Raw genomic sequence first — 16,101 nt, 5'->3', positions numbered from 1 at the left:
TTGTACAAAGAGATAAGAATAGGTAGATTTGCATGCTTCTTCATGCTGACCTCCAGTTGAACTAGCACCATTTTTGAAAATGCTATCTTTTTTACATTGATGGAAAAGATCCTTTGTCAAAGATCAAGTGATCATAGGCATGTGGGTTCATTCTGGGTTTTCAATTCTATTCCATTGATCTACCTGTGTGTCTCTGCACTAACACTATGCAGTTTTTTGGTCAGGATTTCTCTGTAATACAACTTGAGGTCAGGGATGGTGATTCCCCCAGAAATTCTTTTATTGTTGAGGATAGTTTTCGCTATCCTTGTGTCTTAGTTAGGGTCTTATTGCTGGGAACAGACACCATGACCAATGTAACTTTATAAAGAACAACATTTAATTGTGGATGGCTTACAGGTTCAGAGTTTCAGTCCATTATCATCAAGACAGGAAAATGACAGCCTTGCAGCATCTGGGCAGGCATGGTACAGGAGGAGCTGAGTCCTACACGTCCACCGGAAGGAAGACAGGAACAGACTTAGTATCTCCAGGCAGCTAGGAAGAGGTTCTCCAGAGTGACACACTTCCTCCAACAAGGCCACACCTTCTAATAGTGCCACTTCCTGAGCCAAGCATATGGAAACCATCCCATTCCACTCTCTGGCTTCCATAGGCTTGTTTAAACACAAGAGTCCATGGAGGCCATACATAAACTTAGCATAATAAAAAAGTACATTTACTTCAACTTCCAAAGTCCCCATAGTCTATAACAGTATCAACAATGCTAAATGTCCAAAGTTCAAAGTCTCTTCCAAGATCCATCTAATCACTTAACTGTAATCTCAGAGTTAAGACAGGCAACCAGCTGAGCAAACTTCAAACTCTGCGATCTCTATGTCTGATGTGAAAATGGTCTTCAGATCTTCATCTCCTTTTTCATCTTTGTTACTACAACAAATTTCTTTCTCCTGAGCTGGTTCCACTCCCTGTTAGCAGCTTTCCTCAGCAGATAGCCCGTGGCTCTGGCATCATTAACATTTTTGGGTCTCCAAGGCAGCTTCAATGTTACAGCTTTTTTCAATGTCTTGGATCCACACATGATCCTCCAAAGGGATCACTTTTCCAGTTCTGTCCTCTGTAGCAGTTTAACTTCAGGTTGATCCACACTGTTGTTGGATCTTGATCTTAATGATCATCCCATAGTACTGGCATCTCCAGTATACTTGGGTCTTCCGTTGAATCTAGGCTTCACCAATAGCCTCTCCTAGGCTCTCTTCATGGTGCCAACCCTTAACTCCTTTATCTTACATCTTCAGCCCTGGACCATCAATTGCAAATGAGGGTGCACCTACACCAATGGCCTTCCATGGCTTCTCACAGTGCCCAGGTTCAGCTATTCTTCACGATCCCTTCATGACTTCAAAACCAGTACCACCTGGGTGACTCTTACACATTACCAAATCCAGCCACAGCACAAGGTACAATCTTGGCATCTCTGGAACACAGCTCTCAAAAAACATTTCCCAGATGATTTCACCTCAGTAATGCTGATCTCTTTCTTATCTCCAGGTAACCAGCATCAATTGTCCCAGTAGTCTTCTTCTCTTGAATACAAAGCCAGAGACACATGACTATGAATATAGTGGAGCATGTGTCTGTATGTTGGAGCATCTTTTGGGTATATTCCCAGAAGAGGTATAGCTGGGTCCTCAGGTACTGGAATGTCCAATTTTCTGAGGAACTTCCAGATTGTTATGCAGAGTGGTTGTATCACTTTGCAATCCCATCAACAATGGAGGAGTGTTCCATTCTCCACATCCTCAGCAACATCTGCTATCACCTGAGGTTTTTATCTTAGCCATTCTCACTAGTTCTGATGACTAAGGATGTTGAACAATTCTTTAGGTGCTTTTGGCCATTTGATAATCCTCAGCTGACAATACTTTGTTTAGCACTGTACCCCATTTTTAATAGGGTTGTTTGGCTCTCTGGAGGCTAACTTCTTGAGTTCTTTTTATATTTTGGATATTAGCACCCTATAAGAAGAAGGATTGGTAAAGATCTTTTCCCAATCTGTTGGTTGCTGTTTTGTCCTAATGACAGTGTCCTTTGCCTTACAGAAGTTTTGCAGTTTTATGAGTCCCATCTGTTGATTCTTGATCTTAGAGCATGAGGTAATGGTGTTTTGTTCAGGAAATTTTCCCCAGTGCCCATGTGTTTGAGACTCTTCCCCACTTTTTCTTCTATTGGATTGAGTGTGTCTGGTTGGATGTGGAGGTCCTTGATCCACTTGGACTTAAGCTTTGTACACGGTGATAAGAATGGATCAATTTGAATTCTACATGCTCACTGCCAGTTCAGCCAGCACCATTTGTTGAAAATGGTATCTTACTTCCATTGGATGGTTTTACCTCCTTTCTCAAAGATCAAGTAACCATAGGTGTGTGGATTCATTTCTGTGTCTTCAATTCTGTTTCACTGATCTATCTGCCTGTCTCTGTACCAATACCATACAGTTTTTATGACTATTGCTCTGTAATACTGCTTGAAGTCAGGGATGGTGATTCCCCCAGAAGTTCTTTTATTGTTGAGTATACTTTTTGCTATCCTGGGTTTTTTGTTATTCCAAATGAATTTTCAAATCGCTCTCTATCTCTATAAATAATGGAGTAGGAATTTTGATGGGCATTGCATTGAATCTATAGATTGCTTTTGGCAAAATGGCCATCTTTACTATATTAATCCTGCCAATCCATGAGCATGGAATATTTTTCCATCTTATAAGATCTTCCTCAATTTCTTTTTTCAGAGACTTGAAGTTCTTGTCATGCAAATCTTTCACTTGCTTAGTTAAAGTCACACCAAGATATTTTATATTATTTAGGACTACTGTGAACGGTGCCATTTCCTTAATTTCTTTCTCAGCCTGTTTATCCTTTGAGTAGAGGAAGGCTACTGATTTGTTTGAGTTAATTTTATACCCTGTCACTTTGCTGAAGTTTTATATCAGGTTAAGTAATTCTCTGGTGGAACTTTTGGGGTCACTTAAGTACACTATCATATCATCTACAAATGGTGATATTTTTATTTCTTCCCTTACAATTTGTGTCCCTTTGACCTCGTTTTGCTTTCTGATTGCTCTGGCTAGGACTTCAACTACTATATTGAATAAGTAGGGAGAGAGGGGGCAGCCTTTTCTAGTCCCTGGTTTTAGTGGGATTGCTTCAACTTTCTCTCTATTTAGTTTGATGTTAGCTACTGGTTTGCTGTATATTTCTTTTGCTGTGTTTTGATATGGGCCTTGAATTCCTGATCTTTCCAGGACTTTTAACACGAAGGGATGTTGAATTTTATCAAAAGCTGAGAAACAGCATCTAATGAACTGATCATGTGGTTATCTTTGAGTTTGTTTATGTAGTGGATTACATTGATGGATTTTCATATATTGAACCATCCCTGCATGCCTGGGATGAAGCCTACTTGATCATGATGGTTGATCCTTATGATGTGTTCTTGGAATCAGTTTACGAGAATTTTATTGAGTATTTTTGCATCAACATTCATAAGGGAAATTGGTCTGAAGTTCTCTTTCTTTGTTGGGTCTTTGTGTGGTTTTGATATAAGAGGAATTTTGGCTTCATAGAAGGAATTCGGTAGTGCTCCATCTGTTTCAATTTTGTGGAATAGTTTGGACACTATTGGTATGAGGTCTTCTATGAAGGTCACATAGAATTCTACAGTGAACACATCTTGACCTGGGATCTTTTTGGTTGGGAGACTTTTAATATCTGCTTCTATTTCTTTAGGAGTTATGCAGCTGTTTAGATAGTTTATTAGTTTCTGCTTTAAATTTGGTATCTGGTATCTCTTTAGAAAATTGTCCATTTCCTCCAGATTTTTCAGTTTTGTTGAGTATAGGCTTTTGTAGTAGGATTTGATAATTTTTTTAATTTCTCCAGTTTCCATTGTTATGTCTCCCTTTTCACTTCTGATTTTGTTTCTTTGGACACTCTCTCTCTGGACCCTCTGGTTAGTCTGCATGAGGGTTTATCTATTTTGCTGATTTTCTCAAAGAACCATCTCTTTGTTTTGTTGATTCTTTGTATTCTTTTTTTTTGTTTCTTCTTGGTTGATTTCAGCTCTGAGTTTGATTATTTCCTGCTTTCTATTCCTTTGGGTGTGCTTGCTTCTTTTTGTTCTAAAGCTTTTTGGTGAGCTGTCAAGCTGCTAGTTTATGCTTTCTCCAGTTTCTTTTTGGAGGCACTCGTAGCTATGAGTTTTCCTCTTAACACTGCTTTCACTGTATCCCATAAGGTTGAGTATGCTGTGCATTCATTTTAGTTAAATTCTAAAAGTCTTTAATTTCTTTCATTATTTCTCACTTGACCAAGTTATCCTTGAGTAGAGTGTTGTTCAGCTTCCATGTGTATGAAGGCTCTCTTGTTTTTGTTGTTATTGAAGACCAGCCTTAGTTTGCGGTGATCTGGTAGGATGCATCGGATTATTTCAATCTTCTTCTATTTGTTGAATCCTGTTTTGTGACTGCTTATATGGTCAAGTTTGGAGAAGGTACCATGAGGTACTTAGAAATAGGTACATTCTTTTGTTTTCATATGAAATATTCTATAAATATCTGTTAAATCCATTTGGTTAAGAACTTCTGTTAGTTTCACTGTGTCTCTGTTTAGTTTATATTTCTATGATCTGTCAATTAATGAGAGTGGGGTTTTGAAGTCTCACTCTATTCTTGTGTGTGGTGCAATGTATGCTTTGAGCTTTCGTAAGTTTTTTTTTTTTAATGAATGTGGGTGCCCTTGCATTTAGAGCACAGATGCTCAGAATTGAGAGTTCATCTTGGTAGATATTTCCTTTAATGAGTATGAAGTGTGCATCTTTATTTTTTTGATAACTTTTGGTTGAAAGTCAATTTTATTTGATATTAGAATGGCTATTCCAGCTTGTTTCTTGGAGCCATTTTCTTGGAAAATTGTATTCCAGCCTTTTACTCTGAGGTAGTGTTTGTCTTTGTCACTGAGGTGTTTTTCCTGTATGCAGCAAAGTGCTGGGTCCTCTTTATGTATCCAGCCCATTAGTCTATGTCCTTTTATTGGGAAATTGAGTCCATTGATGTTAAGAGATATTAAGAAATAGTGATTATTGTTTCCTGTTACTTTTGTTGTTAAGGGTGAAATCATGTTTCTGTGGTTATCTTCTTTTGTGTTTGTTGAAAGAAGAGTACTATATTGCTTCTTCTAGGGTGTAGTTTCCCTCCTTGAGTTGGAGATTCCAATTTTTATTCTTTGTAGAGTTGGATTTGTGAAAAGATATTGTGTAAATTTGATTTTGTCATGGAATACCTTGGTTTCTCCATCTATGTTAATTGAGAGTTTTGCTGGATATAGTAGCTTGGGCTGGCATTAGTGTTCTCTTAGGGTTAGTATGACATCAGCCCAGGATCTTCTGGCTTTCCCAGTCTCTGCTGAGAAGTCTGGTGTAATTCTGATATGCCTGCTTTTATATGTTACTTGACCTTTCTCCCTTACTGATTTTAATATTTTTCTTTGTTTTGTGTATTTGGTGTTTTGACTATTATGTGACTGGTGGAATCTCTTTTCTGGTCCAATCTATTGGGAGTTCTGTAGGTTTCTTGCATGGTCATGGGCATCTCTTTATTTAGGTTAGAGAAGGTTTTCTATTATTTTCTTGAAGATATTTTTGGCCCCTTAAGTTGGGAATATTTGCTTTCTTCTATTATCCTATTATCCTCGGGTTTGGTCTTCTCATTGTGTCCTGGATGTCCTGAATATTTGGGGTTAGAATCTTTTTGCATTTTTTGACAATTGTGTCTGTGTTTTGTATGGTATCTTCTGCCCCTGAGATTCTCTCTTCAATCTCTTGTGTTTCTGTTGGTGATGGTTGTGTCTATGACTCCTGAACTCTTTCCTAGGTTTTCTATTTCCAGGGTTGTCTCTACTTGTGATTTTTTTTATTGTTTTTCTTTCCATTTTTAAATCCTGGATGTTTTTGTTCAATTCCTTGACCTGCTTTGTGGTGTTTTTCTGTCACTATTTAAGGAATATTTGTGTTTCCTCTTTAAGTGCTTCTACTTGTTTACCTGTGGTCTCTTGGATTTCTTCATGAATGTTATTTATGTCTTTCTTAAAGTCCTCCACCACCATCATGAGATATTATTTAAATCCAAATCTTCTATTTCCTGGGATATCCAGGACTTGCTGTGTTGGGAGAACTGGGTTCTTAGGCTGCCAAAGATTCTTGGATTCTGTTGCTTAGGTTCTTGTGCTTCTTCTCACCATCTGGTTATGTCTGATGTTATTTGGTCTTGCTGTCCCCAACTGTAGCTTGTCCCTCTTGTGGGCCTGGGAGCCTGTGATCTTAAGAGTGACAGCACTCATGGGAGGCCTGTTCTCTCTGGGCAGGCTTAGAGTCCAGACAGCCTTAGCTCTAGGTGCAGATGGAGACTCTAAGGATCCTGTTCCAAGTTGCTCTGTGATTCCTATGCCCTGTGCACTCCTGGTGGGTGCTTCTTTGGATAGTTAATAGAGTGAAAGTGGAGTCTCACCTGTTGGCTTAGGAGTGAGAGCACTCCTTGGAGACCTGCTCTCTCTGGGCAGGTTTTGTGTCTGGAGGGCTGTGGGATAGCCTTCATCTCCCTTCTTCTTATTTCTTCTCCATTCTTGAATACTTAATAAGCTGTGACCAACAAAGACCAACCCCCCACCAATGACCCATCCTCTCAGGACCCTAGCATTAATATACCTTCTAAAAAGTCCCCAGAATTCCAAATGTAACATAATTGCAGTAACTATCTGCAGTTGTCATAATCATGCCAAACCAGTCAATTCCTGTGAATAATCTGAAGCAGCCCCATATCCTACACCTGGGAGTCAAACAAAAACGCATTCCCATAATATTTAAGTGTTTTTTAAAGAATCAAAAACTCCAAAATTGTCACTACAGAGAACTCTTCTTCTTGCTCCATTTCCTTGTCAGCATGAAGTGTCATTTGTGTTATAGTTCTTACCCATTCTGAAAAGTGTAAGATAGACCCAGGAAGGTTATGAATAGGCAAAAAGAGAGACAGGAATCTTCCTGGGAGGGACAATAGAATTGACTATATGGGTGAAGAAGTGACAGCAGTGGAAACAGGAATGGGAGGATCAGATGAGGAGGGAAGATGGTTTTGAGGGGTACAATGTGGGGAGAGACAGCTAGAACTAAGGGGCATTTGAAGGGTTATAGGAAACCTAGTATAGTAGAAACTTCCTAAAATATATGAAGGTTATTCTAATGATGTCTCCAAATCATGAGAGAGATGTAGTACCAAATGTCCATTTCTTATCACCAAATGAAGCTACTCATACCAGGAGTTGGTTACATTGAGTTGTCAGCCAATGGGGTCTCATAGAAATCTCCAAACAACCCCGTATATTGCCAAGACAACAGGTTTCTCTCCACAAGTGACAGCAAGGACCCATTTCTGAAAGTAGCATCTTCACCACTCACTGTACACAGGGAGCTGGTGCTTACAGAGAACTATCATCTGCATGCTCTAGTATCCTTGATATGGAATGTTCTTTGCAAACAAATGAAGGAGAAATACACACACCAACTCGGCCATGCAGCTTTGATTAACAGTGGTGTTCAGACTGCAAAATGTGCTTGGTTGAGCACAATGGTGGCATAAACCTTGCAGGAGTAAACATTCAATGTCTTTGAAAAAGAACCAGTGACTCAATAGCCCGGAGACTTAGGACAAAAGCAGGTGCTACTGGTAAAAGAAAATAACAGTAAAATGGATCTTAAAGATATTTTGTTATAATCATAACTTGTTGTCTTATACAACCATCGTTAGAGAGACTTTTGCCTGAAGCAGATGAGAACAAATGCAGAAAACAACAAGACATCACACACACACACACACACACACACACCCACAGGGGCATGGGAGGGGGGAGAGTGAGAGACTGAACTTGGAACCCAGAGGTCTAAATGGGATGTCTCCATCAAATCCACCCCCTCTGCGCTCAGGGAACCTGAGGACTAGGAGGTAGAAAAAGTGGAAGAAGAGATTGGATAGAGGACTTCATATCTATGTGATCAATGCTTATATGAACACATAGATTGAGGGTACACACAGAGAGCCTCATGAACCTGCACCAGGTTTCTAGTGTACAAGTTATATAATTCAGTTCAGTATTACCATGCGATTGCTGAGTGTATGAATGGGTGGGTAACTAGTTCTTTAGCCTTCTCTTGGGCTCTTTTCCTTTTGTTGATTTGCATTGTTCAAATTCAATTTGATGAGTTCTGTCTTATTGTATTATATTTTATTTCATTATGGCTTGGTCTTATCTCTTAGAAGCCTGTTCTTTTTTAATGAGTAGATCCCGATGGGAGAGAAGGTTAGGAGGAACTGGGAGGAGTAGAGAGAGGGAAACTGTTACTGGGATATATTGTGTGAGAAAAAAGTCTATTTGTAATAATGGGGAAAAAGAAAGAAAGACATAAGTCTAAAAGATACAATTGATGATTATGATGCAACTAAAAAGAATTGATGAATTGTTTTGGTCATTACAGTCCCAAAAGCAAAGAAGCCCTCTTCTGCTATTTTTAGGACTTTGAATAGGAAATACTGGTAGGCTTTAAATATGTCATAGGCTTTCTGACAACCAAATACTCTGTGCTCCCATTTCTATTACTCTGTTATTTCTTTTTTGAGCAGTGGTGGAAACCTGAATTTGCACTGAGCTCATTTTGTTCTCTGTAAAGATGCTCTTTACTTGGGAATTTAAACATGATTTCCCCTAATGATAAAAGGAAAAAAGAAATGAGGGCTGGAGAGATTACTCAGTGGTAAAGAGCACTGGCTGCTTTATCAGATGACTTGAGTTCAATTCCCAGCACCCACATGGCAGATCACAGCTATCTCTAGCTCCAATTCCAGGAGACTTTAGACAAACATGCAGGCAAAAAACCATGTACAATAAAAAATAAATAAATAAATATAAAAAGATAAATTCTTCAAAGAGTTAGATGGAAAAATTTGCAAATTCATCTGGAATAACAAAAACCCAGGATAGCTAAAACTATCCTCAACAATAAAAGGACTTCCAGGGGAATCACTATCCCTGAACTCAAGCAGTATTACAGAGCAATAGTGATAAAAACTGCATGATATTGGTACATAGACAGACAGATAGACCAATGGAAGAGAATTGAAGATGCAGAAATGAAGCCACACATCTATGATCACTTGATTTTTGACAAAAGAGTCAAAACCATCCAATGGAAAAAAGATAGCATTTTCAGCAAATGATGCTGGTTCCACTGAAGATCCACATGTAGAAGAATGCAGATCGATCCATGCTTATCACCCTGTACAAAGCTTAAGTCCAAGTGGATCAAGGACCTCCACATCAAACCAGATACACTCAAACTAATAGAAGAAAAAGTGGGGAAGCATGTCAAACACATGGGCACTGGAGAAAATTTCCTGTACAAAACACCAATGACTTTTGCTCTAAGATCAAGAATCGACAAATGGATGTTGGCCATGGCGCAGGGAGCGGATCGGGCGGGCGAGCGGCGGATCTAGAGTGTGGAAGCGGCCAAGGGCGGCGGGGGGCTGTTTTGGGGCGGGGTGGGCGCCCATGCTGGGGCCAGGGGCAGTGCGGAGGAGGAGGGGGAGCGGGCCGGCCGTGCTGCACTGAGGAAGGAGGTGGAGGAGGCGGCGGGAGTGCTCCCCCCTCCCCGCCCGCCCCGCCGCCGCCGCCCGGGCTGTTCCTGTAAGGCGGGGAGACAATGAGTAAACTCTCCTTCCGAGCGCGGGCGCTGGACGCCGCCAAACCGCTGCCCATCTACCGCGGCAAGGACATGCCTGATCTCAACGACTGCGTCTCCATCAACCGGGCCGTGCCCCAGATGCCCACCGGGATGGAGAAGGAGGAGGAATCGGAACATCACTTACAGCGAGCTATTTCAGCACAGCAAGTATTTAGAGAAAAAAACGAGAGCATGGTCATTCCAGTTCCTGAGGCGGAGAGCAACGTCAACTATTACAATCGCTTGTACAAAGGGGAGTTTAAACAGCCCAAACAGTTCATTCATATTCAGCCTTTTAACCTAGACAATGAGCAACCAGATTATGATATGGATTCTGAAGATGAGACATTATTAAATAGACTTAACAGAAAGATGGAAGTTAAACCTTTGCAATTTGAAATTATGATTGACAGACTTGAAAAAGCCAGTTCTAACCAGCTTGTAACACTTCAAGAAGCAGAACTGCTGCTGAATGAAGACGACTACCTTATTAAAGCTGTATATGACTACTGGGTGAGGAAAAGCAAGAACTGCAGGGGGCCGTCCCTCATCCCCCAGATTAAGCAAGAGAAGAGAGATGGCTCTACCAACAATGATCCGTATGTTGCCTTTCGGAGGAGAACAGAGAAGATGCAGACTCGGAAGAACCGTAAGAATGATGAGGCTTCTTATGAAAAGATGCTGAAGCTGAGGCGGGAGTTCAGCAGAGCCATAACAATTTTGGAAATGATTAAGAGAAGAGAGAAAACCAAACGGGAATTATTGCACTTAACGCTGGAAGTTGTGGAAAAAAGATATCATTTGGGAGACTATGGGGGTGAAATCCTTAATGAAGTGAAAGTTAATAGATCAGAAAAAGAGTTATATGCCAGTCCAGCAACTCTTCATAATGGAAATCATCACAAAGTTCAAGAATGTAAAACTAAGCACCCTCATCATTTGTCTTTGAAAGAAGAGGCTTCTGACGTGGTCCGTCAAAAGAAGAAGCACCCCAAGAAGCCTAAGGCAGAGGCTGTGCTAGCCCCGCCGCAGCCCACTCCTGAGACAGTGCCTGTGATCAATAAGAGTGACATTAAGCAATATGACTTTCAGAGCTCAGATGAAGATGAATTTCCACAGGTACCATCTCCATCATCAGAACCTGAAGAAGAAAATGATCCTGATGGTCCCTGTGCTTTCAGAAGGCGGGCAGGATGCCAGTATTATGCTCCGCGTTTGGACCAAGCTAATAACCATCCGTGCAAAAGTTCAGAGTTGGCAGACTTGGATAAGTTGAGGTATAAGCATTGTCTCACAACACTTACAGTTCCAAGAAGATGTATAGGGTTTGCCAGGAGGCGAATTGGCAGGGGTGGAAGGGTCATAATGGACCGAATATCCACAGAACATGACCCCGTCCTAAAACAGATAGACCCTGAGATGCTGAATGGGCTTTCAAGCTCTTCCCAAACTATAGACTTTTCTTCTAATTTCTCTCGGACCAATGCTTCCAGTAAACCTTGTGAAAATAGACTGTCCCTTTCTGAAATATTAAGCAATATCAGATCATGTCGACTACAGTGTTTCCAGCCAAGGCTACTAAATGTACAGGACATTGATAGTGAAGAATATACCTCAAGAAAACCAGGGCAGACTGTGAGCAGTAAAAGGGTTTCTGCAGCATCTGTAGCTTTATTGAACACCAGCAAGAACGGCATATCAGTCACAGGGGGCATCACAGAAGAGCAGTTTCAGACACATCAACAGCAGCTAGCTCAAATGCAAAGGCAGCAACTCGCGCAGCTTCAGCAGAAACAGCAATCCCAGCATTCCTCACAGCAGACACATCCAAAAGCACAGGGCTCAAGCACCTCGGACTGTATGTCTAAAACACTTGACTCAGCCAGCGCCCACTTTGCTGCATCTGCAGTGGTCAGTGCTCCTGTTCCAAGTCGCAGTGAGGGATCTAAGGAACAGAACACTGGCCACAACAATATGAATGGTGTTGTCCAGCCTTCAGGACCCTCTAAAACATTATATTCCACCAATATGGCTTTATCATCCAGCCCAGGGATTTCAGCTGTACAGCTTGTAAGGACAGTTGGCCACACTACTACAAACCACTTGATCCCAGCGTTGTGCACAAGCAGTCCTCAGACACTTCCCATGAACAATTCCTGCCTGACCAATGCAGTGCACCTCAATAATGTCAGTGTTGTTTCTCCTGTCAATGTGCATATCAATACACGGACTTCAGCACCATCGCCAACAGCCTTAAAACTTGCCACAGTTGCTGCCAGTATGGACAGAGTGCCAAAGGTTACTCCCAGCAGTGCCATCAGCAGCATAGCCAGAGAGAACCATGAACCAGAAAGACTGGGTTTAAATGGAATAGCAGAGACAACAGTAGCTATGGAAGTGACATAACGTAAAGTGTGTGGCTTTGACCTGTGTAGACGGTTGCAGTCATTCATATTCCAGTGGAATACAAAGGCGACATTCTGGATCACAGAGCAGAACAATGGACCCAAATGGAGTACAGTATACTGGATGTTAAGTCGATGTATGATGTATATTTTGTAAAATTGGGAAAATCACTACCTTGTAAAATAGTTTATTTGTATCATCAATATTATTTCTGTTACTTGAATAGTAGATATTCATCATCATGCTTTTGCACTTGAATTTGCAACTGAATGGATTTTAAAAATAATTCTTTAATGGGATCATGAGCATGAAATGGGATCCTGCATCACTTGTTTTAACTATTTATTTTGCCATGTTTACATTTTGTATCTTGTAAAAAAAAATAAATCCAACTTTGTGTCTAAAAAAAAAAGAATCGACAAATGGGATCTCATAAAACTGCAAAGCTTCTGTGAGGCAAAGGACACTGTGGTTAGGACAAAACGGCAACCAACAGATTGGGAAAAGATCTTTACCAATCCTACAACAGATAGAGGCCTTATATCCAAAATATACAAAGAACTCAAGAAGTTAGACCACAGGGAGACAAATAACCCTATTAAAAATGGGGTTCAGAGCTAAAAAAAGAATTCACAGCTGAGGAATGTTGAATGGCTGAGAAACACCTAAAAATGTTCAACATCTTTAGTCATAAGGGAAATGCAAATTAAAACAACCCTGAGATTTCACCTCACACCAGTGAGAATGGCTAAGAACAAAAATTCAGGTGACAGCAAATGCTGGCGAGGATGTGGAGAAAGAGGAACACTCCTCCATTGTTGGTGGGATTGCAGACTGGTACAACCATTCTGGAGATCATTCTGGAGGTTCCTCAGAAAATTGGACATTGAACTATCTGAGGACCCAAATATACCTCTCTTGGGTATATACCCAGAAGATGCTGCAACATATAACAATGACCCATGCTCCACTCTGTTCATAGCAGCCTGACTTTTAATAGCCAGAAGCTGGAAAGAACCCAGATGCCCTTCAACAGAGGAATGGATACAGAAAATGTGGTACATCTACACAATGGACTATTACCCAGCTATCAAAAACAATGACTTTATGAAATTCATAGAGAAATGGATGGAACTGGAAAATATCATCCTGAGTGAGGTAACCCTAGCACAGAAAAACACACGTGGTATGCACTCATTGATCAGTGGCTATTAGCCCAAATGCTTGAATTACCCTAGATGCACAGAACACATGAAACTCAAGAAGGATGACCAATATGTGAATGCTTCACTCCTTCTTTAAAAGGGGAACAAGAATACCCTTGGCAGGGAGTAGGGAGGCAATGTTTAGAACAGAGGCAGAAGGAACACCCATTCAGAGCCTGCCCCACATGTGGCCCATATATATACAGTCATCAAACTAGATAAGATTGATGAAGCAAAGAAGTGCAGGCTGACAGGAACCGGATGTAGATGTCTCCTGAGAGACACAGCCAGCATACAACAAATACATAGGCGAATGCCGTCATTAAACCACTGAACTGAGAACGGGACTCCTGTTGAAGGAATCTTAGAAAGAACTGAAAGATCCTGAAGGGGCTTGAGACCCCATATTGACAACAATGCCAACCAACCAGGGCTTCCAGTGACTAAGCCACTACCCAAATACTATACATGGACAGACCCTGGGCTCCAACCTCATAGGTAGAAATGAGTAGCCTAGTAAAAGCACCAGTGGAAGGGGTAGCCCTTGGTCCTGCCATGACTGAACCCCCAGTGAACGTGATTGTTGGGGGGAAGGCAGTAATAGGGGGAGGGTGGAGGGGGGAACACCCATAGAGAAGGGAAAGAGGAAGGGTTAGGGGGATGTTGGCCCGAAAACTGGGAAAGGGAATAACAATTGAAATGTAAATAAGAAATACTCAAGTTAATGAAGATGAAAAAAAAAAGAAATGAAAAGGGAGACATAACAACAGAAAGTGAGGAAATTTAAATTAAAAAATATAGGATCCTACTACAAATCCTATACTCAACAAAACTGGAATATCTGGATGAAATGGACAATTTTCTAAAGAGATACCAGGTACCAAATTTAAATCAAGATCAGCCAAACAATTTAAACAGTCCAATATCTCCTAAAGAAATAGAAGCCATCGCTGAAAATCTCCCAACCAAAAGCAGCTAGAAACAAATGGGTTTAGTGCTGAATTCTATCAGACTTTCAAAGAAGACCCAATACCAATACTCTTTAATTTTTCCACAAATTAGAAACAGAAGGAACACTACCCAATGTATTCTTTGAAGCCATAATTATGCTTGTACCTGAAATGCACAAAGACCCTACAAAGAAATTGAACTTCACACCAATTTTCCTTAAGAATATTGATGCAAAAATACTCAATAAATTTCTTGCACCCAGAATCCAAGAACACTTCAAACTAATTATTCACCACAATCATGTAGGCTTCATCCCAGTGATGCAGGGATTGTTCACTACATGGAAATCCATCAATGCAACCCAGTATATAAACAAACTCAAAGAAAAACCGCACTATGATTCCAGTAGATGTATGAGAAAGTACTTGACAAAATGTAACATCCCGTTATGGTAAAAGACTTGGAAAGATAAGAAACTCAAGTCCCATACCTAAACATAGTAAGAGCAATATACAGCAAAGCAGTCACCACCATAAGACTAAATGGAGTGAAACTTAAAGCAATCCCACTAATCAGGGTCTAGGCAGGGCTGCCACACTCTCACTACCTGTTCAATATAGTACTTGAAGACTTAGCCAGAGAAATTAGAAACTAAAAGAGGTCAAAGGGATAGAGATTGGAAAGGAAGAAGTCAAAATATCACTATTTGCAGCTGATATGATACCACACTTAAGTGACTCCAAAATTCCACCAGACAACTCCTTAGCTGATAAAGTGTCAGCAAAGTAGCTGGATATAAAATTAACTTAAACAAACCAGTAGCCTTTATCTACTCAAAGTATAAGTAAGATGAGAAAGAAATTAGGGAAACAACACCCTTCACAATAATCATACAAAATATAAAATACCTTGGTGTGACTCTAACCAAGCAAGTAAAACATCTGTATGACAAGAAAATCAAGTCTCTGAAAAAAGAAATTGAAGATCTCAGAAAATAGAAAGGTTTTCCATGCTCATGGATTGGCAGGATTAATATAGTAAAAATGGTCATCTTACCAAAAGCAATCTACAGATACAATGCAATCCCCATCAAAATTTCAACTTGATTCTTCATAGGGTTAGAAAGAACAATTTGCAAATTCATTTGGAAGAGCAAAAACCCAGGATAGCAAAAACTATTCACAACAATAAAAGAACTACTGGAGGAATCACCATCCCTGACTTCAAGCTATATTACAGAGCAATTATGATAAAAACTGCATTGTATTGGTATAGAGACACAAAGTGGAATAGAATTGAAGATCCTGAAATTAACCCACATACTTATGGTTACTTGATCTTTGACAAAGGAGCTAAGACCATCCAATGGGGTGGAGGGAAGCATTTTCAACAAATTGTGCTGTTACAACTGGAGGTCTGCATGTAGAAGGATACAAATCTATCCATAATTATAGCCTTATACAAAGCTCAAGTCTAAGTGGATAAGGACATCCACGCAAAACCAGATACACTGAAACTAATAGAAGGGAAAGTGGGGGAGAGCCTTGAACACATAGGTCCAGGGGAAAATTTCCTGAACAAAACACCAATGGTTTATGCTGTAAGGTCAATAATGTACAAATGGGATCTCATAAAATTACAAAAATTCTCTATGGTAAAGGACACTGTCAATAGGCCAAAATGGCAACCTAACAGACTGGAAAAAGATCTTTAT

General features: G+C 40.3%; 1 protein-coding gene across 1 annotated transcript; it reads left to right on the top strand.

The window, feature by feature from the left end:
• Positions 1-9,565: 9,565 nt before the first annotated feature.
• Epc2l1 (enhancer of polycomb homolog 2 (Drosophila)-like 1) lies at positions 9,566-12,284 on the top strand. The gene has a single exon (NM_001408769.1). It carries the CDS (start codon positions 9,805-9,807, stop codon positions 12,229-12,231), a length of 2,427 nt encoding a protein of 808 aa, NP_001395698.1. The 5' UTR covers positions 9,566-9,804; the 3' UTR covers positions 12,232-12,284.
• Positions 12,285-16,101: the final 3,817 nt, after the last annotated feature.

Source organism: Rattus norvegicus, chromosome 1 (assembly GCF_036323735.1).
Source record: "Rattus norvegicus strain BN/NHsdMcwi chromosome 1, GRCr8, whole genome shotgun sequence".
Classification (NCBI taxonomy): domain Eukaryota; kingdom Metazoa; phylum Chordata; class Mammalia; order Rodentia; family Muridae; genus Rattus; species Rattus norvegicus.
Note: the sequence above shows the minus strand (reverse complement) of the source record. Positions and strands in the feature narration are given on the sequence as shown.

Bases quoted from the DNA above. Each gene is read 5' to 3' on its own strand.
- Epc2l1 (NM_001408769.1), top strand. From the start codon at position 9,805: ATGAGTAAACTCTCCTTCCGAGCGCGGGCGCTGGACGCCGCCAAACCG.